Source organism: Phocoena sinus, chromosome 7 (assembly GCF_008692025.1).
Source record: "Phocoena sinus isolate mPhoSin1 chromosome 7, mPhoSin1.pri, whole genome shotgun sequence".
Classification (NCBI taxonomy): domain Eukaryota; kingdom Metazoa; phylum Chordata; class Mammalia; order Artiodactyla; family Phocoenidae; genus Phocoena; species Phocoena sinus.
This window is the reverse complement of record NC_045769.1, coordinates 63018566-63044341: the sequence shown is the minus strand read 5'-3', so window position 1 is coordinate 63044341 and position 25776 is coordinate 63018566. Positions and strand designations below refer to the sequence as shown.

Sequence of the window (25776 nt, the reverse complement as noted above, 5' to 3'; positions counted from 1 at the left end):
AAAATATGACTAGTATAGATAAGTATAAAGTTTTAAAAAATTATGTTAATTTCTCTCTTTTCCAACCTCTCTGACTCCTGGTACCTTTCCCTAAAGTTTGAGTTTGTAGCCTTCTGGAAAATGTAGGAAGACACATATAGAGAGAGATACACACACATAAACATATACATAAAATGTCTATAAATGTAGAGTTTATTTTTACTTGTGCAAAAGTTACCTTTACACATTGTTCAGTACTTTAAAAAAACTGTAATTGTACATATTGGCATTCTTTCCATATTAGTTGAAATCAGACTTACCTTCTTTCTTTTAAGTGGTTACATGTGGCTAGATGGTATTTCATTTTATGTAATTATTAGGATTTATCACACAATCTCTCCATAATGATGGACCTTGAGATTGTATCTTGTTTTCTATTAGAAACAATCTCCTTTTCTTGGCTAAACTGGTTTATTATTATCTGTTTCATTTTGTTTTTCCCCAGAAAACTATACCTTTATATATGTATTCTATTATTTTTCTGTTTTGCAATTCATTAGTTTCTGCTTTTGTTTTTTCTTATACTTTCCTTAGGTTAATTTTGTTGATCCATCTCTATCTTTCTAAATAGAATGGTTTTTAAATTCATTTTTATTATAATTTGCTTGGTAAAGTTTTACCTTGAGCCCAACTTCTAAAGTTTTTTGCTACGTACTATCTTTAATATTGTTATTTTTTATATACTCTAGTTTCAGTTTTAACTGTTTCCTTTGCATCAAGATCTGAAAGAGCTTTAAAATTTTCAGGTAGCTAGGTTTTTTTTGTTTTTATTATTAGTATTTAGTTTTAGTAAATAAATTAGTATGGTCAGAGAAGATTGTTCTAATTCCACTTTCCTAGAATGCATCAAGACTTTACTTTGTGGCCTAATGTATTCTTTCTTTTTAAAATTAAATATCTCATCAGTGCTTGAAAAGAAGTCTTATGTTAGATTATGCACTTTGATATGTATCTACTGGGTTAACCATATTGATTGTATGATTCATATTTCATATTATTTTGTCTCCTTGTTCTGTCATGACTGACAATATCTGTTACTCTTATAATGTTTTGTTGAGTTCTTATAGAGGTTTATGCTTTTTATAAATTTTAACACTTTATTTTTGGTGCTGAAATATTTATAACACTCGTTACTGATTTAAACTTTGGTATTCTAACAGCATGTAGAACAGTACCTGGTGCATAGTAATTGCTCAATTATCATTACTGAATGTACTAATAACACCTTCTGTTCTTTAATAGTTTTTGCCTTGAATTTACTCTTTTCTGCTGTTAATCCTATGATTTTTTTGGTTGTTGTTACCATCTGACTGGCTTATCTTTGACCTCCTTTTACTTTTAACCTTTCTGAGTCATAAAGACTCCTAGATAGTTTATTTTAGTGTGGATCTTTATAGATTTGGTTTGTTCTCATTAAAGAATCCTATATTTATTGATATAACAAATGTTTACATTCTTAATGCTTCTTAACTTACATTATATTTTCTATCTTTAATGCTCCCCCTGTCTCTTACCTCATGGGTTGTCTTTTCTTCATATGGTATACATGTGTCTATGAGTAAGTGTACATTTTAATGATAATGTCAAGGATTTATAGTCTATTTTTTGGTCTTTCAGAGATTCCTTTTATAACTTTGTAGAGTGATTTTAACCTTTATTTATCAATTTATCAATTATTTACTGACTCAGTGACATGAGTGAGAAAATTAACACATAGGCTTTCTCCTTACTTTTGTCTATTGTCATTTCACTTGGTTAATTTTATAATTTTAAATAGTATATTTAAATCTCAGTTTCTTGATTTATCATCTTTAGAAAGTAGAGAAACTTTCCCCCTCCCCTGAATTTGGTTTATTATTATTTTTTATTACTGAAATGTATAACAGTTCTCTCTGTAAATGTACTTCATACTGCTGCTTTGCATCATTTCTAAATATAAATAGGTTCCAATATCCCTATCAGGCTTTCTACTAGAGCTCCACATTTATCTCTTTGTTTGCTGGGTTTTGGACCCGTCTTTTTTTTTTTTTAAGTAAGACTCATGGAGTCACTGAGCTCTTGCATGTCTGAAAATGTCTGTTGTCTTTATACTTGAACAACACTTTGGCTAAATATAAAAATATTTGTTCATACTTTTTTCTCTCTCAGACTTTTGTACACATACATTACAGGTGGATTACAGATTTCCCTCTATTGAGTATTGAGTGTTGATGTGGAGAAAAGCCTGAGTTTTTGTTCTGTTTTGTTTGCTTTTCATTTTGTTTTGGGGTACGTATTTGTGTGTGTGTGTGTGTGTGTGTGTGTGTGTGTGTCTCCTCTGTACCTGAAAAATTCTGTCTATCGTTTATATTCAGTAATTTTACCAGGAGCCGTCTGTCTGTCTGGACTGTTCATTTTGCCTTCTGAAGTACAAAGTATTGGACATTAGGGACAGTCACGCTTGATGGATATTGACTTTGCTTTTCTTTCCAAAATATTGTTTAAAATGCTGTGCTAGCATTATTCTACTTGGCAGGAGGCATCTTTTCCTACATATCTTTGGAAATGTAACTTGTTTTAGAATAGAGCCTGATTATTTCTTTTACTTCTTTTAATGACCCACAAAGCTTAGTTTGAGTAATGTAGGCAAAAGGTTCCTACTAAATTCTTATTGCATATATAAGTGATGAGCCTGGACCCACTTCCCTGCTGCTAATTCACCCTCTGTCTCTACTGCTCTCTAAATAAGGAGTGTTAATGAGGTTTTTCAGAATTTTGTCCAGTCACCATCTGCCAAACTCACCACACTTCTGGGAGAAGAGAGAGAGCTGGGCTGAGAAGAGAAGTCATTCCTGGTATCTTCCATCTCTCACTTTCCCCAAACGATACTTTTCAAAGATTGTGGCATGAAATTGTATCCCTTGTTCTGTTTGATTACCGCTGTACATTTTGTTTTGTTTTCTTTGCTGGATATCAATTTTTTCTGTTAACAACGTTCATTCACTTAGTTTTAGGGAAACTTGGTACCTGACTTCACTCTTCCATCTTACCCCAAAAGTCATAAAGCTTTCTTAAACAAGTTTAGAACCTTAAAAGCAGAGCTGATCTTCTTATCCTTCCTTATATTTCTTGTAGATCCTAGTCCAGGGCTTGCATACAATTGGCATTTAATAGCTACTTACTAAATGCATAAGTAATAAATTTTATGGTAAGTTGGTCTAATCTATAACCTATTGTTGAGGTACAGTCACCTTGGAATCGCCAAGTCTAGTTTTTGATTAATCCACAGAGGTGATGGGCAAAGCACAAGGAAAGAGCAGTAGGACATGGAAAAAATGGCCACACTTCACAGTGAGGATGTTTAGTGCCCACTTCAACCTTGGAAGAACTGAGCTCATCTATTTACTTTCGACCCCTCGTGGTATATCAGCTCGTAGGGCCTCTAAAAAGACACAGGTGAATGAGCAGGAAATTTATTAGGGGTACCATTTTCCTTTGGATTAGTTTTTTTCCCTTCTTTTTCACTAAACATATCAGTTTTAAGGGCACCATGTGAAATTTGTTCCGTGGCTTCCTTTTATTGCCAAAGCCAAGGCTCACCTTGGACTATCCTTCATTTTCCCTCTAGGCCTTTCACCTGCTGCTTAGGGGCCACCCACCCAGCTACTTAGTGGGTATGTGACTCTGCATTTAGCCTTGGGCAGGTTCAGCTTCATGCCATTGGGCAGTTTCTTTTTCAGGGACCAGATGAAAAGATCACAGATCTTTTTGTTCATTTTGGTGTCTGTATATTGATGTTGTTTCTCTCTTCCTCCTTCAGGAAAAAACAACAGGAGTTGGACAGGCAGAAGAAGGTGACTTGCCTTCTGCCTATTGATTTTCCTGTGCCATTCAGCGGTTCATTAGTTTCTCCTAACTACAGTTCTGCATTTAGCAGCAGCTTGGGCTGGGACATTAGCCACCGAGGGGGACTGACTGTGCCTCAGTCACCTAGAGGTGAACTGGGAAGGTGACTTTCTGACAATATGAGTGTGGGTGCTTTAGAATGAAATGCCAGGGTGTTTTTCTGTTGGTCTTATATTAGTGGTTTACTATTTCTTACATGAGTAAAGTTCTAGCCCACATGAAACTTTGAGACTTTTTAAAATTAATTAACTTATTTTTATTGAAGTATAGTTCATTTACAATGTTGTATTAGTTTCAGGTGTACAGCAAAGTGACTCAGTTATACAAACATATACATCTGTTTGTTTTAGATTCTTTTCCCTTATAGGTTATTACAAAATATTGAGTATAGTTCCCTGTGCTATATAGTAGGTCCTTGTTGGTTATCTGTTTTATATATAGTACTGTGTATATGTTAATCCCCAAATCCTAATTTATACCCCCCCCTTTTCTCCCTTTTGTAACCATAAGTTTGTTTTCTATGTCTGGGGGTCTGTTTCTGTTTTGTGTATAAGTTCATTTTTATCATTTTTTCTTTTAGATTACACATGTAAGCAATATCATATAATATTTGTCTTTCTTTGTCTGGTTTACTTCACTTAGTATGATAATCCCTAGTTGCATCCGTGTTGCTGCAGATGGCATTATTTCATTCCCTTTTATGGCCGAGTGATATTCCATTATATAAATATACCACATCTTCTTTATCCATTCGTCTGTCAATGGACATTTAGGTTGCTTCCATGTCTTGGCTATTGTAAATAGTGCTGCAATGAACATTGGGGTGCATGTATCCTTTTGAATTATGGTTTTCTCCAGATATATGCCCAGGAATGGGATTGCTGGATCATATGGTAGCTCTCTTTTTAGTTTTTTAAGAAACCTCCATACTGTTCTCCATAGTGGCTGTACCAATTTTCATTGGTACATTGGTTGGGAATGTTGGTGGTACATTCCCACCAACACTGTAGGAGGGTTCCTTTTCCTCCACACCCTCTCCAGCATTTCTTATTTGTAGACATTTTGATGATGGCTATTCTGACCAGTGTGAGGTGATACCTCATTGTAGTTTTGATTTGCATTTCTCTAAGAATTAGTGATGTTGAGCATCTTTTCATGTGCCGTTTGGCCACCTGTATGTCTTCTTTGGAGAAATGTCTATTTAGATCTTCTGCCCATTTTTTGATTGGGTTGTTTTTTTGATACTGAGCTGTATGAGCTATTTGTATATTTTTGAGATTAATCCCTTGTCGGTTGCATCATTTGCAAATATTTTCTCCCATTCTCTAGGTTGTCTTTTCGTTTTGTTTATGGTTTCCTTTGCTGTGCACGAGCTTTTAGGTCCCCTTTGTTTATTTTTGTTTTTATTTCCATTACTCTAGGAGATGGATCCAAAAAGATATTGCTGCAATTTATGTCAAAGGGTGTTCTGCCTATGTTTTCTTCTAGGAGTTTTATAGGATCTGGTCTTACATTTAGGTCTTTAATCCATTTTGAGTTTATTTTTGTGTGTGGTGTTAGAGACTGTTCTAATTTCATTCTTTTACATGAAGCTGTCCAGAGACTTTTTAGAATATCATCCAGGGTGGTAGTGGGGAGACAGTTCAGGGGGAGGTGGGGTGACCACGTGTATGAATACTAGAATATACACTGACATATGTTAATTACACAGAATTTTAAAAACTTCTTATAATTTCTAAAATAAGGAATTGAAAGACATACAAAAGTAAACAACATTAACATGAACCCTCATGTACTTAGGTTCAGTAATATTCCCCCATGGTCAATCTTGCGTCATGAATGCCCCTTATTTTTTCCACTCATATTTTTCCAGACAGCATATTATTACACCTGTAAATATTTCAGGATGTATTGCTAAAAGATAAGGACTAAAAACACAATCACAAATACAGTTATCACAACTAAAACATAATTAACAATGTTTCTTTAATACCATCAGATAACTAGTTGGTGTTCTAACGATCTCATAACTGTTATTTCTTTAGCTTGTTTTTGTGAATCCACCCTTTATTTCATGTTTGGTATGTATCTTAATTTTAATCCTGAGGTTATCCCTTTCAGTTTATTTATTTTTATTTGCCATTTAGTTTTTGAAGAAGTTGGGTCATTTGTCTGGAGAGTTTCTTACTTAGAGTCTGGATTTTGCTTATTGTACACCTGTGGTGTTGCCTAGCATGTTGCCCTGACCTGTGTTATTCCTGTAGATTGGTAATCTAGATGCTTGATTACATTCAGGTTTAATTTTTTTTGACCAATGTATAATGCCTGACTTTCTTTTTGTGATGCTAGAAATGTACGGAATTTAAATCTCTATGGTGTAATGTTTGATAAAACGTAAGCATGGAATATTTTGACTTATTTTAAAAAGTGTATCCTTTGCTGATAATTGAAACCAGAACTCCTAAGGAAGTCTTTAGACATTCAATCCTGATAAGATAAGGTAGCAGATGTGCTATTAGTTTACAGCCATATGGGAAACTCCTCACTGCAGTGTGAAGTGTAACCTGGGCAAGGTGCCCCTCTCTTGCGGTAAAGGGATCTGGAGCTGAGGTGTTCTGTGATGGAGCAAGACCTGCCCTTGCTGTTAGTTGCAAACAGAGGTCATTTTTAGTCCATTTGTACTTATCAACAGAAAGAATCTTACTGACAGCCTGCTTTCCCAACTGCTGCAAAGACACATGACCTCTGCCTCTAGGAGTTTGCCTTCTAAAAACAAAACAAAACAAAACAAGAAAAAGACTATTGTTCTTAACTTCCAAGGGACTCTGTTACCACAAAAATAAAGTCTCTTTTTTTCTTTCTGTTGAAGTATGGTTGGTTTACAATGTGTTAGTTTCTGGTGTGCAGCAAAGTGATTGTTTTATATATATATATATATTTTTTTTTCTTTTTCAGATTCTTTTTCCATTATAGGTTATTAAAAGATATTGAATGTAGTCCCCTGTGCTGTACAGCAGGACCTTGTTGTTTAAATTCTCTTACTAAATATCTATCTATCTGTCTATCTATCTGTGTGTCTGTCTCTCTGTTGGCCTAAGTAATGAGAAGTTGGGTATTTCCTAGATATTTGGTTAATAGTGATGTGTGGGCAAAGATAGGGAAATATTCCTTTAGTTCCTGTGTTACCCTTATTTACCGGATGGGGATATCTTTCCTAGGTGAAAGATATCCCCATAGTGGGACCTTCCCCATAGTGGGAGGGTTTGGATACCACAGGAAGTTGGGAGACAGCAGAATCTTGCTCTGAGAGAGTAGTGTCTTTGATCAGAAATCTCTTTGTGTCATTGACTTCCGTACTACCGTTACATGCAAAATCAAAGCATATTCATCAAGTCTTCACTCTAGAACAGCCGCACACACAGATACGTCCAGGCCCACAGGACTTCTGAATTGGTGTGTAAATTGCATGAGTTTCCTCTGTGCTGACAAATGCCATCACTCACCTCTTCCCAGATAGATTCGTCCTTCTATTTGTTTTGCAATGAGAGTAGCCCGTGTAACTTGAGTTTTCTAGTCTCCTGAGGTCACTCTTTTATTTTGTGTCCAAATAAATGATGGAGGCCCCATCTGGGGAACTGCAGGAAGCCCAGGTACCTCTGAGGGGACTTCTGAGGGTTATGTAGAGTGCTGAGGTCCCAGGTTCATCCCTCTCACTCCAGACTGCTCCTGGCCCTTCATTGGTCACCCCTAGCTAGTTCCATGAGGCCCCAAACACAGACATGGGCAGAAGCACAGTCTACCCTGAGGTTAACATTCTGGCCAGGAGCAGCTTTTTGGCTGTCTGAAGGGCCACCTCCACGAGCAATTATCAGCATCTTTATAGGGCTATATAAGCATCTACTGTTCGGGCTGGCTGTTAATCATCAGAGAGTTTATAGAGTTGGGTGTTGATTTTAAAGAGAGAAGACTGGCAGCCCTATTAATGTGCACCTGTTCTGTTGCACCTTTATTTAACCTTGTCTGCGAGTGTCCGGATGGACATGATGGGTGTGGCAGTGGGACCTGACGAGTGTGCCTCCTGCTCACCCATTACTGGTGCCAACTGTAGAGGAATCCCTCTGGTGAGTTTTTCTTGTTTTGCAGGGAGCAGAGAGTGCTGTCCATTAGGTCCATGAGGCATTTGGCCTCCATGTGGGAGGGTACTTCCCCCACAGAACTTTTCCATATTTGGTGCAGTTGGTCAGAACCATTGCTAATCAGATGACTCCCTTCATTCTGTTCTGTGGAACAAAGGTCTTGGGCCTAGGGAGGCCTGGATTCCCATTCCTGTACTTCCCCTAAACAGTCCTGTTACCAGTCTGGGCTTCAGTTTCTTCATCTGTAAGTTAAAAGTCTATTAGTTTGCTAGGACTGCCATAACAAAGTACCACAGACTGGGTAGCTTAAACAACAGAAATTTACTTCCTCACAGTTCTGGAGGCTAGAAGTCCAAGATCAAGGTGTCAGCAAGGTCGGTTCCTTCTGAGGTCTCTCTCCTTGGCTTGTGGATGACCACCTTCCCTCTATCTTCACATGGTCTCTCCTCTGTGCATGACTGTGCCTTCTTCTCTTCTTTTAAGGACACTGGTGATTCGGGTTAACTCCTGCCCTACCCCTCTGCCCCATAACTTTATTTTACCTTAATTACCTCTTTTTAAAGACCCCGTCTCCAAATACAGTCACATTCTGAGGTACTGGAGGTCAAGACACTTCATCATATGAATTTGGGGTGAGGGGGGTGAGATACAGTTTAGCCCAGAGCAGGGGGTGAGGTGGTGGTGGTAGAGGGTACTTAACCAGTGATTTTCTAATAGTGCTCAGAGGAGATCCCAGAGACTGGGGTGACAAACTATCCCGGTTTGCCTAGTTCTGAGGCTTCCCAGGACGTGGGACTTGCAGTGCTGAACTGAGCAGCCCAGGCAAACCAGGGTGGTTGGTCACCCTGCTGGTCTCCCACGGAAGGCACAGGGCAGACACTTGCTTCCCTAGCCTCTCTCAGCCAGAGTGGCACTGCTTCTCTCAACTCATCCATCAGCCTTCTAAGTGAGATTTAATGTAACAAAAGGGTCTCGTGGCCCAAAATCATTAGAAAAACCACTTGGTTCAATGGCCTCCAGGGTCCTCTCCTGCTGCCACACGGTATGATTTAATTTCACTTGCACACACCGAGTTCCAGCCAGTTGTTTGAAACTAATAACTGATCGGAGCAAAATGAATATGTTTCTCATTTTGTCTGTGGCTAAGGGTAAAATAAAACAGAGCAAGAAACTGTGTTAAGCCTTGCCTATTCCAAAGCAGGACTTGGTGCCGTGCCTTAGTGATGGCAGGTGACACTGGCCAGGCACTCATTGTGCTCACTTTATTTTATCTTCATCCCTTTAGCCTCATAGCAACTCTGTGAAGTGGGTGGCAGCGGCAGCCCCACCGTGCCGATGAAGAAACTGAGGCCCAGAGAGATGGGCAGGTCTCCAGGCTGGTCAGGGCAGGGCCTGGATCATGAAGGCAGTCTGACTTAGTGCCTCTGTGTCACGGCGCTGAGCCCAGATGCAAGTGGGGAAACAGGGACTGTCCTGGTAAGTGTAACGTAATCCCGTCTAGGCTGATGGGCCAGATTCTTCTCTCCAGGAAGGACATCCCAGTACCCTCCCCACCCCCACTTGTCTGGCCTTGACCAGCACCCCCTGCTGGTCCTGCTTTTTGCTCCTGTAGAAGCAGAGCCTAGAGCAGTTCTCAAGGTGTTCAGAGGTTTTGGTGATCTTGCAATAAAGGACACTGAATCACATAGTGACAAAATTGTTCCCTTGCTAATTCTTTTTCACGTCTTCTGATGACGTTAAGGGAAAAGTTTGTACTAGGCTTTAATTCTACCACATCACTCCATGATCTCCCTTTTTGCAAAAGAACAGAGGGCAGCAGTATCTGGATGGACTTGAACAATTGTTGTTTTTAGCATAATCATCTTTTTGCTGTTAATTTTTATATATGGCAAATGATTTAGGGTAGAGATATAAAGTGCCTTTAAAAGACATTTATGAGACTTCCCTGGCAGTCCAGTGGTTAAGACTCCACAATTCCACTGCAAGGGGCACGGGTTTGATCCCTGGTTGGGGAACTAAGATCCTGCATGCTGCACGGCATGCCCAAAATAGTTTTTTAAAAAGACATTTATTTCTATGAAAAAGCAAATAATTTAAATGTATTTAGTAACTAATAGCACAGGTAATGTACACATATGGCAAGAATTGTGAGGCATTTGCTGAGAAAGATGGATTTTGTGAAACACTGGCTGGGAGGAAAGGTTAGAGTTAGTTAGAATCTTGAAACCAGCGGATGAAAGGCAGGAGTCATTTGACCAGCTGACCTTTTAGGGTCATTGTCTCAACTCAGTGTGAGCCTGGCCTGGGTTCTTGAGGTGCTGGTTGGAGACCCCTTTAGAGCACGGTATGGCTGCCAGGTGAACTCTGGAAAGACAGATTCCCTTCCAGTATCAACACAACAGCTATTGAGATTTTGTTTTGTTTTGTTTTGGTAATGGTTTTCAATATCTTTGAAATGCCCCCATCAGAAAAGGTAAGGATTAAATAATGGATTTTTGTTCCAAGTCAAAAGGCTGTGTCTTGAGAGAATGCAGTTTAGAAGATAATTAGAATTAGAAGTGCAAATTGGATTGCCCAGCATGAGGCAGAAGTGCTCACCTTGGGTGGACACCAAGCCACAGCATGGGGATTGGATGCTGTGGCTGTTTGTGTTGGAGCTGATGGTCCCTCCCTTGGGGTTAGAAGCAGCCTAGAGTTGGGACCCCTCTTCTAGCCTTGGAGTAACTACACTTGAAGGGACTTTTTCGTGGGATCAGTCTCGGGTGACTTTGTTTGCCTGCCAAGCTTGCTGCTGGTACTTAAATTCCACAGGGCCATGTCCTTATTCAGGAGAGTACTGCTAAGGCAGAGTGAGTTTGTAGCTTCTGGTTAACCATTCAGTGTGGTTCCCACAGTAGGCTGTTGCTGTATGGATGGGATCTGGGCTTGGCTAATCCTTGCAGGACCCAAGACCTGGATGGCAATGGATACTGTGCACTGACTGATGCTGTTACCAAACCAAACTTGGGTCTGATCACCTGGGCATGGCAAAGCCATCTACAGACACTGGTTGTGGTGAAGGAAAGTACAGCATTTATTGCAGGGCACCAAGCAAGGAGAATGGGCAGTTCATGCTCAAAAGACCCCAAATCCCTGATGGCTTTCAGGGAAGGGGTTTTAAAGGCAGTGTGAGGGAGGGAGCTGCAGGGTGTGTGATCAGCTTGTGCACAGTTCTTGGATTGGTTGGCATCAAGGTGAAGTTTCAAGCATCACCAACCTCTGGTTTCAACCGGTCCAGGGTCTATGTTCTTGTGGTCAGCAGTTTTCATCTGGTGGGGCTCTGCTTCCTGTAAAAACAGCTTAAGAATGTGTGTCAGGCCTTTGTCCATACCTTTCAGGGAACTAGGAGTTTGGTGATTCTGCTATGTGGTGGATTTATAGTCTAAATTGTTACCAATTTCCTGGCCCAACAGCTGTTCTTTGTTTCTACATCTTCACATTTCCTAATCATTAACTCTTGAGCCAGTCTTTTGAGACTCAAGGGAGGCCTGGAAGACTAAACATAAGCCTTCTGCTTCAAAGGACAGGGACACAAGGGTTTTTGTACATGGTTTCAGTGCCTGGTACAGGCACCAGATCCTCCTTCTTAACAGCCCAGACTTTGCACATAGACACTAGTTTCTAGTGACCATCAGAGAGGTCTGGTCAAGGTTACTATAACCTGGGTACATAGTCTCAGACCCCTGGCTTTCAGCTATTTTCCCTGCAGCAGCACCACCAGTCCGCAACTTAGAACGACAATTGTCTGCTCATGACTAGACATCTTCTTTGGCCCTTTTACTCCCTCCTGCTGTGCGGATATAATTTCCCTTTTTAGAACTGTGTTTTTCAAGATGTTTCAGAGTCATGTTGCCCACCCCTCCATCTTCTACCCCCATTCCTTAAGGAGGCTTCATACCCCTCATTTTAAAAAATCTACTTAAAATAGAAGGGGGAAATTAAAAAAAAAAAAGAGATAGAGAGAAAAGTAGCACAAGGTTGCTGGTTAAGAAATAAAAATACTCTTTTATTTTAAACATCTTTGTTGGAGTATAATTGCTTTAAAATGGTGTGTTAGTTTCTGCTTTATAACAAAGTGAATCAGCTATATGTATACATATATCCCCATATCTCTTCCCTCTTGCGTCTCCCTCCCACCCTCCCTATCCCACCCTTCCAGGTGGTCAAAAAGCACTGAGCTGATCTCCCTGTGCTGTGCAGCTGCTTTCCACTAGCTATGTATTTTACATTTGGTAGTGTATATATGTCCATGCCACTCTCTCACTTCATCCCAGTTTACCCTTCCCGCTCCCCGTGTCCTCAAGCCCATTCTCTACATCTGCGTCTTTATTCCACTCTTTCCCCTAGTTTCTTCAGAACCTTTTTTTTTTTTTTAGATTCCATATATATGTGTTAGCATACGGTATTTTTTTTTCTCTTTCTGACTTCACTCTGTATGACAGATCTGAGGTCCATCCACCTCACTACAAAAAACTCACTTTCATTTCTTTTTATGGCTGAGTAATATTCCATTGTATATATGTGCCACATCTTCTTTATCCATTCATCTGTTGATGGACACTTAGATTGCTTCCATATCCTGGCTATTGTAAATAGAGCTGTGATGAACATTTTGGTACATGACTCTTTTTGAATTATGGTTTTCTCAGGGTATATGCCCAGTAGTGGGATTACTGGGTTATATGGTAGTTCTATTTTTAGTTTTTTAAGGAATCTCCATACTGTTCTCCATAGTGGCTGTATCAATTTACATTCCCACCAACAGTGCAAGAGGGTTCCCTTTTCTCCACACCCTCTCCAGCATTTATTGTTTGTAGATTTTGTGATGATGGCCATTCTGACCAGTGTGAGGTGATACCTCATTGTAGGTTTGATTTGCATTTCTCTAATGATTAGTGATGTTGAGCATCCTTTTATGTGTTTGTTGGCAATCTGTATATCTTCTTTGGAGAAATGACTATTTAGGTCTTCTGCCCATTTTTGGATTGTGTTGTTTGTTTTTTAGATATTGAGCTGCATGAGCTGCTTGTAAATTTTGGAGATTAATCTTTTGTCAGTTGCTTGGTTTGCAAATATTTTCTCCCATTCTGAGAGTTGTCTTTTGGTCTTGTTTATGGTTTCCTTTGCTGTGCAAAAGATTTTAAGTTTCATTAGGTCCCATTTGTTTATTTTTGTTTTTATTTCCATTTCTCTAGGAGGTGGGTCAAAAAGGATCTTGCTGTGATTTATGTCATAGGGTGTTCTGCCTATGTTTTCCTCTAAGAGTTTTATGGTGTCTGGCTGTACAGTTAGGTCTTTAATCCATTTTGAGTTTATTTTTGTGTATGGTGTTAAGGAGTGTTCTAATTTCATTATTTTACATGTTGCTGTCCAGTTTTCCCAGCACCGCTTGTTGAAGAGGCTGTCTTTTCTCCATTGTATATTCTTGCCTCCTATATCAAAAATAAGGTGACCGTATGTGTGTGGGTTTATATCTGGGCTTTGTATCCTGTTCCATTGATCTATATTTCTGTTTCTGTGCCAGTACCATACTGTCTTGATTACTGTAGCTTTGTAGTATAGTCTGAAGTCAGGGAGCCTGATTCCTCCAGCTCCGTTTTTCTTTCTCAAGATTTCTTTGTGGGGTGTTTTGTGTTTCCATACAAATTGTGCAATTTTTTGTTCTAGTTCTGTGAAAAATGCCATTGGTAGTTTGAGAGGGATTGCATTGAATCTGTAGATTGCTTTGGGTAGTATAGTCATTTTCACCATGTTGATTCTTCCAATCCAAGAACATGGTATATCTCTTCATCTGTTTGTATCATCTTTAATTTCTTTCATCAGTGTCTTTTAGTTTTCTGCATACAGGTCTTTTTTCTCCTTAGGTAGGTTTATTCCTAGGTATTTTATTCTTTTTGTTGCTGTGGTAAATGGGAGTGTTTCCTTAATTTCTTTTTCAGATTTGTCATCATTAGTGTATAGGAATCCAAGAGATTTCTGTGCATTAATTTTGTATCCTGCTACTTTACCAAATTCATTGATTAGCTCTAGTAGTTTTCTGGTAGCCTCTTTAGGATTCTCTATGTATAGTATCATGTCATCTGCAAACAGTGACAGCTTTACTTCTTCTTTTCTGATTTGGATTCATTTTATTTCTGTTTTCTTCTCTGATTGCTGTGGCTAAAACTTCCAAATCTATGTTCAATAATAGTGGTTAGGGTGGACAACTGCCTTGTCTTGTTCCTGATCTTAGAGAAAATGTTTTCAGTTTTTCACCATTGAGAATGATGTTGGCTGTGGGTTTGTCATATATGGCCTTTATTATGTTGAGGTAAGTTCCCTCTATGCCTACTTTCTCTAGGGTTTTTATCATAAATGGGTGTTGAATTTTGTTGAAAGCTTTTTCTGCATTTATTGAGATGATAATATGGTTTTTCTCCTTCAGTTTGTTAATATGGTGTATCACATTGATTGTTTTGCGTATGTTGAAGAATCCTTGCATTCTTGGGATAAACCCCACTTGATCATGGTGTGTGATCCTTTTAATGTGCCATTGAATTCTGAAGAAATAAAAATATTCTTGTTTCAAAAGCCTAGTGCCACTAATCCTGTGATCTGTTGCACATAACAAACTTTTCTTCCCACTAGGAAACATCTGTATGGATTGTTTCATTACAGCGCCACGATGCTTGGACTTGAATCGCTTCCAGATCCCACAGATACCTGGGAAATTGTAGAGACCATAGGTAAAGGCACCTATGGCAAGGTCTACAAAGTAACTAACAAGAGAGATGGGAGCCTGGCTGCAGTAAAAATTCTAGATCCAATCAGTGTAAGTAACAGTTATAAATTATAACCACAATATAGTGTTTCATACACACTGAGCTTTCAACTTCTTTCTTTGTTCTGGGATGATTTTCTAGGGATAATGAAACTTGGCATGAAATCTCAAAATGAGTTATGACTCCTTAGCCTATCTGAATGAAGGGACTCCATTTGGAGTTAAAACTTCCCTTGATTTTCTCTTTTGTCCATTTTACTATTGTTTTGATTTTGGTCCCCTGGACTCTTCAAATGTTATTCTTTTGGAAAGAGTGATTTGTTAGGTTTATACAGAGGCTGATCTCTCTGTAAGTTACAAAGTGACCCAGACTTGTGGTATTCAGTCATCTTAGCCTGGCATCCTATTTCAGAGCACTGAATACTGAGCCTATAATGCTGTGCACTGTTTACCACATTGAAGTTGTAAGTGTCCTATCCTGGTTGGGTCCCTTTGAGCTACTTCTCCTTAATTGCTTTGAAAATTCAGACATTTTTAAATTTTAAAAAAGATATTTATAATATTATTATTAAGAATATATAATGAAGACATTTATTGATATAACAGTTAGAAGGCTTTAGTTGGTATCTGAATGTCCATTGTTAGGTATTTTCAAGATATGGTAATGATTACATTAAAAACACAGACTACATATGCTTTATTAAATGGTTACTTGATCGTGATATCATTCCTGTACCCTTCCTTGCACATTATACTGAATCCAGTATGCACTTTTTACCTTGTGTAGGATATGGATGAGGAGATTGAGGCAGAATACAACATTTTGCAGTTTCTTCCGAATCACCCCAACGTTGTAAAGTTTTATGGGATGTTTTACAAAGCAGATCACGGTGTGGGAGGACAGCTGTGGCTGGTCCTGGAGGTAAGAGGCTCCCATTGGGTAACCAGCAATTCAAACAGAGCACCAGAGGTGAGCAGACTCATTGTTGCCTAAATAGTGTAAGATGCACATCTGGGGAGGCGGTCTCTCCTGCATGGCACAGGTACCTTATCAGATGTGGTGTTCTCCACGTTCTTATGGGTAGGCTGTGTGCTGAAAATGTGCACGTTTCTCTGCTTGTAAGGTTTAATAATCTTCTTCTAATTCAGTGAATACAGGAACACAGTTGGAAAAGGTTATTTTCTACCCTAGGCTGGGAAAATTTCATAGAAAATATGTTTCAATTGATGCAACTCATTTTCAAAAATTGTTAACCCAAGGTTTACTTGGTTGCCAAGTTTGAATCAGCCCATTCATGTTCATTTATCCTCATCTTAGGTTGGGTTTCCTGAAAACGGACTCTGAGAATTGTGTATGGAAGGTTTATTGGAGAGTTCTTACAGGAGCTAGATGTGCAAGGAAGGTGGGATTGGGCAAGGGAGACATTAAACATCAGTGTGGTTGCAGACGTCTCAGCCCATCCTCAGGGAGAAGAAGACCTGGGATCCTCTTGTAGGGTTGTCCTGGATTTTATCTCTGTAAGAGCCAATCACTTGGTGCATGCCACCCTGGGAGGGGGTGTGGCCTTGGGGGAGGCAGTTCCCTGTAGTTGGGCACTATTTCTGGTGAGAGGTGCCACTGGGACTTGGGAGCAGGGAGCAGCTGATATTCCTGGCAGCGTCTGCTTTGAAGAGAGAATCTGAAGGGAGCACCACTATATCCAGTGTAGTCTTGCCTTTTTTCTGCCTTCTTAATGGGAATGAATGTGTGTAACTGGATACAAAAGAGTCCCTTTCCCACAAATACAATTCCTCCATGGAACTAACATGGCAAAGACACAATGACAACATATGAAATTAGTATATTAGGACAGGTCTATTGTATTGCCTCAGGGTGGGTATAGGTCCACCCTGATCTGTCCTGGACTCTGCCCCTCTGAACCAGCCTCCATGCCTGAGGTCACATGTGTGATCCACGAGCACGGAGACATGTGTGAAAGCTTTAAGAGAGAAGCAACAAAGGAGAAATCAGACCTCAATTCACTGTCTGGGGTCTCTTGTCGAAAACCTTCCACGTGGCTCTGGGAGTGCCTGGCCATGAGGCAATATATACTGGCTGCCGTGGCAACAATGTATGGGGAATTCACTTGTATTCAAATGGAATAATCTGCAGGGAACATTTCTGTCACATCAATTGCCTTCTTCAGAATATAAAGATGTAAGGGGTTTTGGTTTTCAGAAATCATCTTTGTCTGTTTAGTTGGCTGGTTAAGTCACATAACATATTCTCATAGTATCACCTTTTGGATTTTATTATTCCCCACTCCCTCCCTGGGAATATTATAGATTTTATCCTGCCAATGAAGCTCTAGAATAACATTAATATTTTAATGCTCATTTTCGTGAGATATGGAAAGTATTGTTTCTAGGGTCCCTCATTGTATTCTTTTTTTAAATTTTTTTTAAAAATTATTTATTTTTGGCTGCCTTGGGTCTTCCTTGCTACACGCGGGCTTTCTCTAGTTGTGGAGAGCGGGCGCTACTCTTTGTTGCGGTGTGCGGGCTTCTCATTGTGGTGACTTCTCTTGTGGAGCACAGGCTCTGAGTACGTGGGCTTCAGTAGTTGTGGCACATGGGCTCAGTAGTTGTGGCACACGGGCTTAGTTGCTCTGCGGCATGTGGGATCTTCCCAGACCAGGGATTGAACCTGTGTCCTCTGCGTTGGCGGGCAGATTCTTATCCACTGCACCACCAGGGAAGCCCTGAGTGTATTCTTCTTAAGCTCTGTAAGATCTCAGTGTTTTTTTTTTTTTTTTTTTTTTTTTTTTTATGCGTTACGCGGGCCTCTCACTGTTGTGGCCTCTCCCGTTGCGGAGGACAGGCTCCGGACGCGCAGGCTCAGCGGCCATGGCTCACGGGCCCAGCCGCTCCGCGGCATGCGGGATCCTCCCAGACCGGGGCACGAACCCGTGTCCCCTGCATCGGCAGGCGGACTCTCAACCACTGCGCCACCAGGGAAGCCCCTGATCTCAGTGTTTTAAACCTCATTATAATTTAATAATGTAAGTACAGTGACCGAGAGGTTTCAGTTTCTTTTCACTTTACCACCGACTCAAAGACTCTGCATTCGGATATAGAAAACTGAACTTCCAGGGATTTTCCAGGGCCTGAAATGGGACCTTCCCTCCCTCCATTTTACCAGGAGAGTAGGTGGGCTGCTCAGACCTGCCACCACCTGGAGAATAATTGCTCTTCCTGATGAGGAGTGACCAAATGTTAGTCCCTCAGGCACAGCCAAGGCAGCCAGAAAGGGCCACACATGGCCTGGAAAGATGAGAAAGAGCCCAGAACTATGAACTGAGCCTTGTGCAAATGCTCCCCTGCGACTGTCTCTTGCTTTTTCAGGGTGACTAAGTACAGATAATGAGGTTGCCCTGGCACACTGAATTATTCATACCTCAGCAATACAATATGCTGATATTATGCCCTTTGCAGGTTGTGTTGGCCCATGCCAAAGTTGCTGGCATGGGGAACCAGATGTCCTCAATCTTTTCTGTCCAGGAATGGGCCATCCATGCCAGGCAGCTGGGGTAGGTATGTCCAGTGCCTCCAGTATGCTTATAGACACAGGGATTCCTGGGCTCCTAGAACTGACAGGGACCTCGGCCTTCCTTCTGTCCCTCTCCTAGTGTTCAGCTGAGGAACAGACATCCAAAGGAGTGACATGCCGATGGTCCCACACGAGTTGTATGGCGGAACTGGAGGAGGACAACACTTCAGCACTTTTCTCCCATCCTGTGCTGTTGCTGTCTGCCGGGTCCGGGGAATACAGACTTGGGATCTCTGGTTAAAATGGCAGCAGTTCCTGATTAGACACGCACACACACACAGACACAGACACAGGCACACACACACACACAGCTGGAAGATAATGACAGTCCACACAGCACCTTGACCATGTTGCTCCATCTGCAACTTTTTTAGGAGTGCTTTAGGAGACTTGCACAATAAAATTATGATCTGTTTAATATTGCTCCCCTCATCCTGTATATTGAGATTAAATTTATGTTGCCTTTGCTCTTTCCTTGCCTGAATGTGATGTAAGGACCAGGGAGAAGCTTTTCCACAGAGCAATTCTTGAGGATAGAAAAATGTTATTAATAACCCTCTTAAATCACCACAACTCTGAAAACAAAAGCAAATAAAAATGTCATTTCAGAAATTAATTACTAATTGTTAGCAGAAAGCAAACCAAAGCCTTCTTGCATAACAGACACCTACTATAGGAGAAAAATATGGACAGAAAACACTTATACATAATAATGTTTTGGAAAATTTGTGAATAAGTTTTATTCTAAATTAATATTAAATTTGGAAAATCTGTAAGTTCTATTATGTCTCACCTAAATGAAACATGATAAGAAATTAGACTTTTAAGAAAAAGCACCAGGGGCTTCCCTGGTGGCACAGTGGTTAAGAATCCGCCTGCCAATGCAGGGGACACGGGTCCGATCGCTGGTCCGGGAAGATCCCACATGCCATGGAGCAACTAAGCCTGTGCGCCACAACTACTGAGCCTGCACTTTGGAGCCTGTGAGCCACAACTACTGAGCCTGTGTGCCACAACTACTGAAGCCCACACGCCCAGAGCCTGTACTCCACAAGAGAAGCCACTGCAATGAGAAGCCCGCGCACTGCACTAGAGAAGGCCCACGCACAGCAATGAGGACACGACGCAGCCAAAGATAAATAAATAAAACAAATAAAATTTTAAAAACCTCATATAAAAAAAAGCACCATATTTCAGAAAAGATACCTAGTATGTGCTAAGACATGAAGTACATTTTCTCTTTTCCTTTCAGTATAAAACCTTCAGCCCGTAAATACTATTTCAGCCTGAATCACATTCAACTTAAAATGGTTACGAGTTTAGAGTGTTAGTAAATGAGAATGTCAAGTAAAAAAAACAAAAACAAAAAAATCTCCTTATATTTTAAAACCAGATAAAAGAATTATTTTTTAACCTGTTTTTTCCTCTCAGAGGTCTTTGTGTAAGTTCAGTGTCTAAGCCAGAAGGGGGGAAAAAAGATATCTCTGTTCAGATTTTGCATTTATATAAGGCCCTGGAAAGTCCAGTCTAGGACCCAATATCATTGCAAGTTAACACTTAAAACCATTTTCACCCATTGATATTGTGGCATGAGTCAAGCTTATCACGTTAACAAGTTAGGGTCCTAGCAGGACACTGATGGCCTGGAACGTAGCTATGGCATGTTTTGATTGGCCAGAGATGGTTAGAAAGCCCTGGAGCACTGAACAGTGACTCAGATGGCAGGTTCTGGCCAGGTTCTAGAATGAGAGTCACTGGAGTGTTGGGGGTCAGGAGGAAAGTACAGAACAGTTGGGAGTGGAGAAGGGAAGAACTGTGAAATGTAACCGAGGTGCATCCGATATTTATGTGCTCTCTGCGTTCAGCAAAAGCAAGAGAACGTGAAGAGCTGAGGTGTGGGAGCAATTCTGCCCAACCACCGGTCTGTGCATGTGCCCTGGAGAGAGGCTGAAATGGGAGGCGGGAGTCTTGGGGCCCTCCTGCCTCTCATAGTGTGAACATCTTCCCCCCAACCCACCCGACTGGGGCTCCAGAGTTTCAAGTGACATCGTTGTCATTCTTCTAGGCGCAGGCCAATGACTTTGTCTGGTATCAGTAAAATAAACACAATCTCTCCCAACAGTGTGGAGGAAAACTATGTTGCTTGGCCTTCCTGAGAGGTGGGCAGTGTCCAACACGGTGCTCCCTAAGGCATGTTCCAGAGTAATTTTGACGATCCTTGACTTTTGCTTTATGCCCTCTGTAGACCCTAACACCCTTGAAAGATAAAGTCAACCAAACAAAAGAGCACTGAAAAGAAATTCCTCTTAATTCTGCCATCTGACTAGGGCAAATCAACATGCCAGTATAGAACCTACTTGAAAGTTGCAGTTTTGACTAGAATAAAGGTCTGGTGATTGTGTTGCATGGGCCATTCATTAATAACGTGGAGGAAAGTTGATGGCTTATTGAGCAAGGAACATTTTATTGCTTGAAATTATGGCCGTCATAGCAAATGCACATACTGTGATTGAATCAATATTCAAAGATGTTTTAGAAAATAGATGTGGAATGTAAATGATTTTTCTATTTTTCTTGGTTTGGAGTAAAATGCTCGTTAAATTCTAGATGCATCCAGCTGCCACATTTCCTGAATGCTGAGGGCGTTGGGAGGAATGCAGGGATGGAGACCTACCTCTGTATTTGAGTCTGATGGCTGGCAGGGTGGGCAGGAATAAAAGGCTGCAGGTGCCAACCCTCAGGGGTGGGGTAGGGGGCTTGGCTGCTTTCTTACAACTCTAAGGGGATTATTTTATTTGATGTATTTAAATATAGTTCCTTGTCATGCTTTTAAAATGTTTAGTCCATCTCACTAAATATTTACTCTGATTAGACAATTGTCAGTATGTGCCTGCTTTCCTTTTTTTTTTTTTTTTTTAATATCCAGGTACCCAAAGTCCTTTCCCTGTAACCCACAGGCTGCCCTTTAAAACCTTGCTGGTGGGCTTATCAGCTTCACAGGACCTCTTCCTGTAAAGGTGCCCTGAGCTGTTTATTTATATGTTTCTTTGAACCACAATTCAGACAGTTCTTAAACTCTGACACTTAGTGAACAAAAGGCACCAACCGAGTCTGATCCTTTTGTTGTTCTTAAATCCACAGCTGAGTTTTGATCCTGCTGACAAAATGGCAGCTCTTAGTCCCTCCGTAGGTTCTAGAGCTATGAAGAAAGTTTATAAGTTGGCTACCTATATAAAATGCCACTGAATAGGCTCTTGTTGCAGAAATGGCCAGATTTAAAGTAGGGCAGGAGAGAGACTAAAATGAGGTTTCAGGGGAAAATTCCAGGGTTGAGTTAGCTTGGATCATCACCCAGCACTTAATTTAAATGTTCTCTGGGTAGAATTTTAATAGTGTACTTGCAGTACAGTAAAGCATGTGCCTCCCTGAGACAGGAGCCAGGCTGAGAAGTGGTTCTGATGAAGGCGTTACAGTGCCTTGCATGTCTATTGCTCCTTTAGCTTTAGAGGATCAAAGAACTTTATTGCTATTCTTATACTCACAAGCTCCCTAGACTCTGTTTCTTCTTAACTTTCTCTATCCAGTTGGTACAAAATTCCTGTCGATTCTATGTCATAAAAGTCCCCCATATCTGTCCCTGACTCTTCATCCTCAGGACTCTTGACTTTTTGACCCTGCTTCTCTCGATTGCTTCAACACCTCCTAACAGGTGTCCAGCTCCCTGTGTCTTCCTGTTCTGTCCACCCTCCAATCTGCTACCAAGGTCACCTTTCTAGAAATCTGAACAGACCTCCTGCCTAAAACCTGTCAATAGCTTACCACTCCTATCTAATGGTATATTATGGTATCATAATATGCGTGTGTATAGTAATAAAGCCCACACTTCTTAGAAGAGCTCACCTGCCATTCCCTGTTACCCCCTATTTTTCCCTGTCTACCTGCTCTAGGATTCTGTCCCTTTGTCCCAACAGTGGCAGAGTATGTAGAATTCAAAGACACACAGACATAGACACATACACACACACACGCGCGGGCAGACAGACACACTACCTCCCCCCTCATTCTTCCATGCTCCCTTCCTTTGCACACGGTGTTCCCTTTCCAGGGATGCTCTTCTTCTTGTTCACCTGCCATAAGGTCCTATGTCCTTCAAACTCATTGTACGTGTTACGTCCTCTGGGAAGATTCCCAGACTGTTCCCTCTTCACCCTAGCACAACAGAAGTCGCCATTCTCTCTTCGGTGCCACCACACTCCCCTTGGGCACACCCTTTCTTCCACCTGCCACTCTTATTACTCATGTGTCCATTTCTGGTGCTGAGCTCTTTGAGGGCAGGCACTGTGTTCATGATTGAGTAATGGGTAATAGACTGGGCAGTCACAAGCTATTGAGAACAAAGAGGTAACTTTTTTTTTTAACATTTTTATTGGAGTATAATTGCTTTACAATGGTGTGTTAGTTTGTGCTGTATAACAAAGTGAATCAGCTATATGTATATATATATCCCCATATCCCCTCCTTCTTGCGTCTTCCTTCCACCCTCCCTATCCCTCTAGGTGGTCACAAAGCACCGAGCTGATCTCCCTGTGCTATGCGGCTGCTTCCCACTAGCTATCTATTTTACATTTGGTAGTGTATATATGTCAGTGCCACTCTCTCACTTTGTCCCAGCTTACCCTTCCCCCTCCCCGTGTCCTCAAGTCCATTCTCTACGTCTGCATCTTTATTCCTGTCCTGCCCCTAGGTTCATCAGAACCATTTTTTTTTTTTTTTAGATTCCGTATATATGTGTTAGCATACGGTATTTGTTTTTCTGTTTCTGACTTACTTCACTCTGTATGAAAGACTCTAGGTCCATCCACCTCACTACAAATAACTCAATTTCATTTCTTTTTGTGGCTGAGTAATATTCTATTATATATATGTGCCACATCTTCTTTATCCATTCATCTATTGATGGACACTTAGGTTGCTTCTATCTCCTGGCTACTGTAAATAGAGCTGCGATGAACATTGTAGTACATGACTTTTTGAATTATGTTTTCTCAGGGTATATGCCCAGTAGTGGGATTGCTGGGTCATATGGTAGTTCTATTTTTAGTTTTTTAAGGAACCTCCATACTGTTCTCCATAGTGGCTGTATCAATTTACATTCCCACAACAGTGCAAGAGGGTTCCCTTTTTTCCACACCCTCTCCAGCATTTATTGTTTGTAGATTTTTTGATGATGGCCATTCTGACTGGTGTGAGGTGATACCTCGGTGTAGTTTTTTTTTGTTTTTTTTTTTTTGCAGTATGCAGGCCTCTCACTGTCGTGGCCTCTCCCGTTGTGGAGCACAGGCTCCGGACGCGCAGGCTCAGCGGCCATGGCTCACGGGCGAGCCACTCCGCGGCATGTGGGATCCTCCCGGACCGGGGCACGAACCCGCGTCCTCTGCATCAGCAACCACTGCACTACCAGGGAAGCCCCTCAGTGTAGTTTTGATTTGCATTTCTCTCATGATTAGTGATGTTGAGCATCCTTTCATGTGTTTGTTGGCAATCTGTATATCTTCTTTGGAGAAATGTCTGTTTAGGTCTTCTGCCCATTTTTGGATTGGGTTGTTTGTTTTTTAGATATTGAGCTGCATGAGCTGCTTGTATATTTTGGAGATTAATCCTTTGTCAGTTGCTTGGTTTGCAAATATTTTCTCTCATTCTGAGGGTTGTCTTTTCGTCTTGTTTATGGTTTTCTTTGCTGTGCAAAAGCTTTGAAGTTTCATTAGGTCCCATTTGTTTATTTTCATTTCTCTAGGAGATGAGTCAAAAAAGGATCTTGCTGTGATGTATGTCATAGTGTGTTCTGTCTATGTTTTCCTCTAAGAGTTTTATAGTGTCTGGCCTTATATTTAAGTCTTTAATCCATTTTGAGTTTATTTTTGTGTATGGTGTTAGGAAGTGTTCTAATTTCATTCTTTTACATGTAGCTGTCCAGTTTCCCCAGCACGTAACTATCTTTTTAATAACTAAACCCAACTTTGTTCTTGAGCCCCCAGCCTGCCTAGAGAAGACAGTTGATTTTAACTTATCCTGTTAAACGTAGTCCATAGAGTGACTTCTTTGGGAAGGGGCAAGTTCTGGGAATTTGTATCCCATTTTCACAATCCAGTTCAAAGCTTAGTCAGTTGGATAAGGACTTAGTTTTTTAGTGGTTTTCTCTTTTCCCATTCATCTTTCCTTCTCCTGGGTGATATCTGGATTTGGATACAGCAGATGGTCATGTAAAGCCATGGCAGTGAGGTCAGGGACCTCCAACTGGTGACCCTAAGTCCTTCTACTGTCTGCCTTTGGTGTCTCCCCATGTCCCAGGTCCCTGATACTCCTTCTTATCGTGAGGTCTGCACTCACTGTCTTTCCTTCTCATTCAAACTGTAGCCTTGTCCCTGAACCCAAATGGAGCATTAAGTTCTGAAGCTCCTGCAAGTCATGAGCAGGCTGTAGGGAACTGTTAGAATCCCAGCCTTGATGGACCTCACCATACCCTACTGCCATTCCACTCAGCGTGAACACCCCTTTTTTGGCATGAGGCTCCTGTGAGGAGGTCTCCCCTTAGATTTCCATATAAAAAGAGGTTCATAAGAAATGGTTTCATTAGCATTATCCCCTTACACAGCCACCCCCAAGAGGAAGCATCCTCACCCTAACTTTATTCTCTCAAGCTCTCCAAGCTCTATGCCATCAGCCCCAGAAAAGCTTTTCTTTTTGTGGGTTGAGAACTTCCCTCATGTCATGTCCTACATTCTTTCATAATCATCATTTGACTCTGTGGTCAGTTCTCCAATTTTTGTTACTTGAAATATAAATCTAATTTGGGGAGTCCTGAGAAAATTATTATATATTTGTCGAGAGCTTAGCTTTTAAGATTATTTTACAAATCATGACACCGAAAATGCATTCACTGCTCAAGAGAGTATTAGATTGTACATTGAATGTTATGTGCCCTTTCAGGGTCATGTAAGACATAGTTGAAATAAAAAGAATGTGGAATCCTTTGGAAGACATTATCCTGGTACTCAACATTAGGGCCATGAGAGGTATCAGTGTTGAGTTACAAGTTACTCCTGACGTTGGTAGAGAGAGGATTCCAAGGACACTTACAGAATCCCAGACTCATGGGACCATTATAGCCTTCAGTGCATTTCACTGTTCTTGGCTCCTTCCTGAATCATTCCTGACAGATAGTAATTTTATCCTAGTTGTAAAGATTCCTAATTTTGTATTATATTTTTAGTCAAATACTGTTGTTTAAGAGCAACTTAAATGGTAAAAACATGGGCAGATTCATTTCC

At 40.7% G+C, this 25776-nt stretch overlaps 1 protein-coding gene across 1 annotated transcript in view; it reads left to right on the top strand.

Annotated features, from left to right (window-relative positions):
• The window catches only part of MYO3B (myosin IIIB), a 428930-nt gene that overhangs the window by 24719 nt on the left and 378435 nt on the right, over positions 1-25776 (top strand). The window contains exons 2-3 of the mRNA XM_032638633.1: positions 14727-14910; positions 15647-15781. Of these exons, the coding sequence (XP_032494524.1) occupies positions 14727-14910; positions 15647-15781 (319 nt within the window). The remainder of the gene's footprint in view (positions 1-14726; positions 14911-15646; positions 15782-25776) is intronic.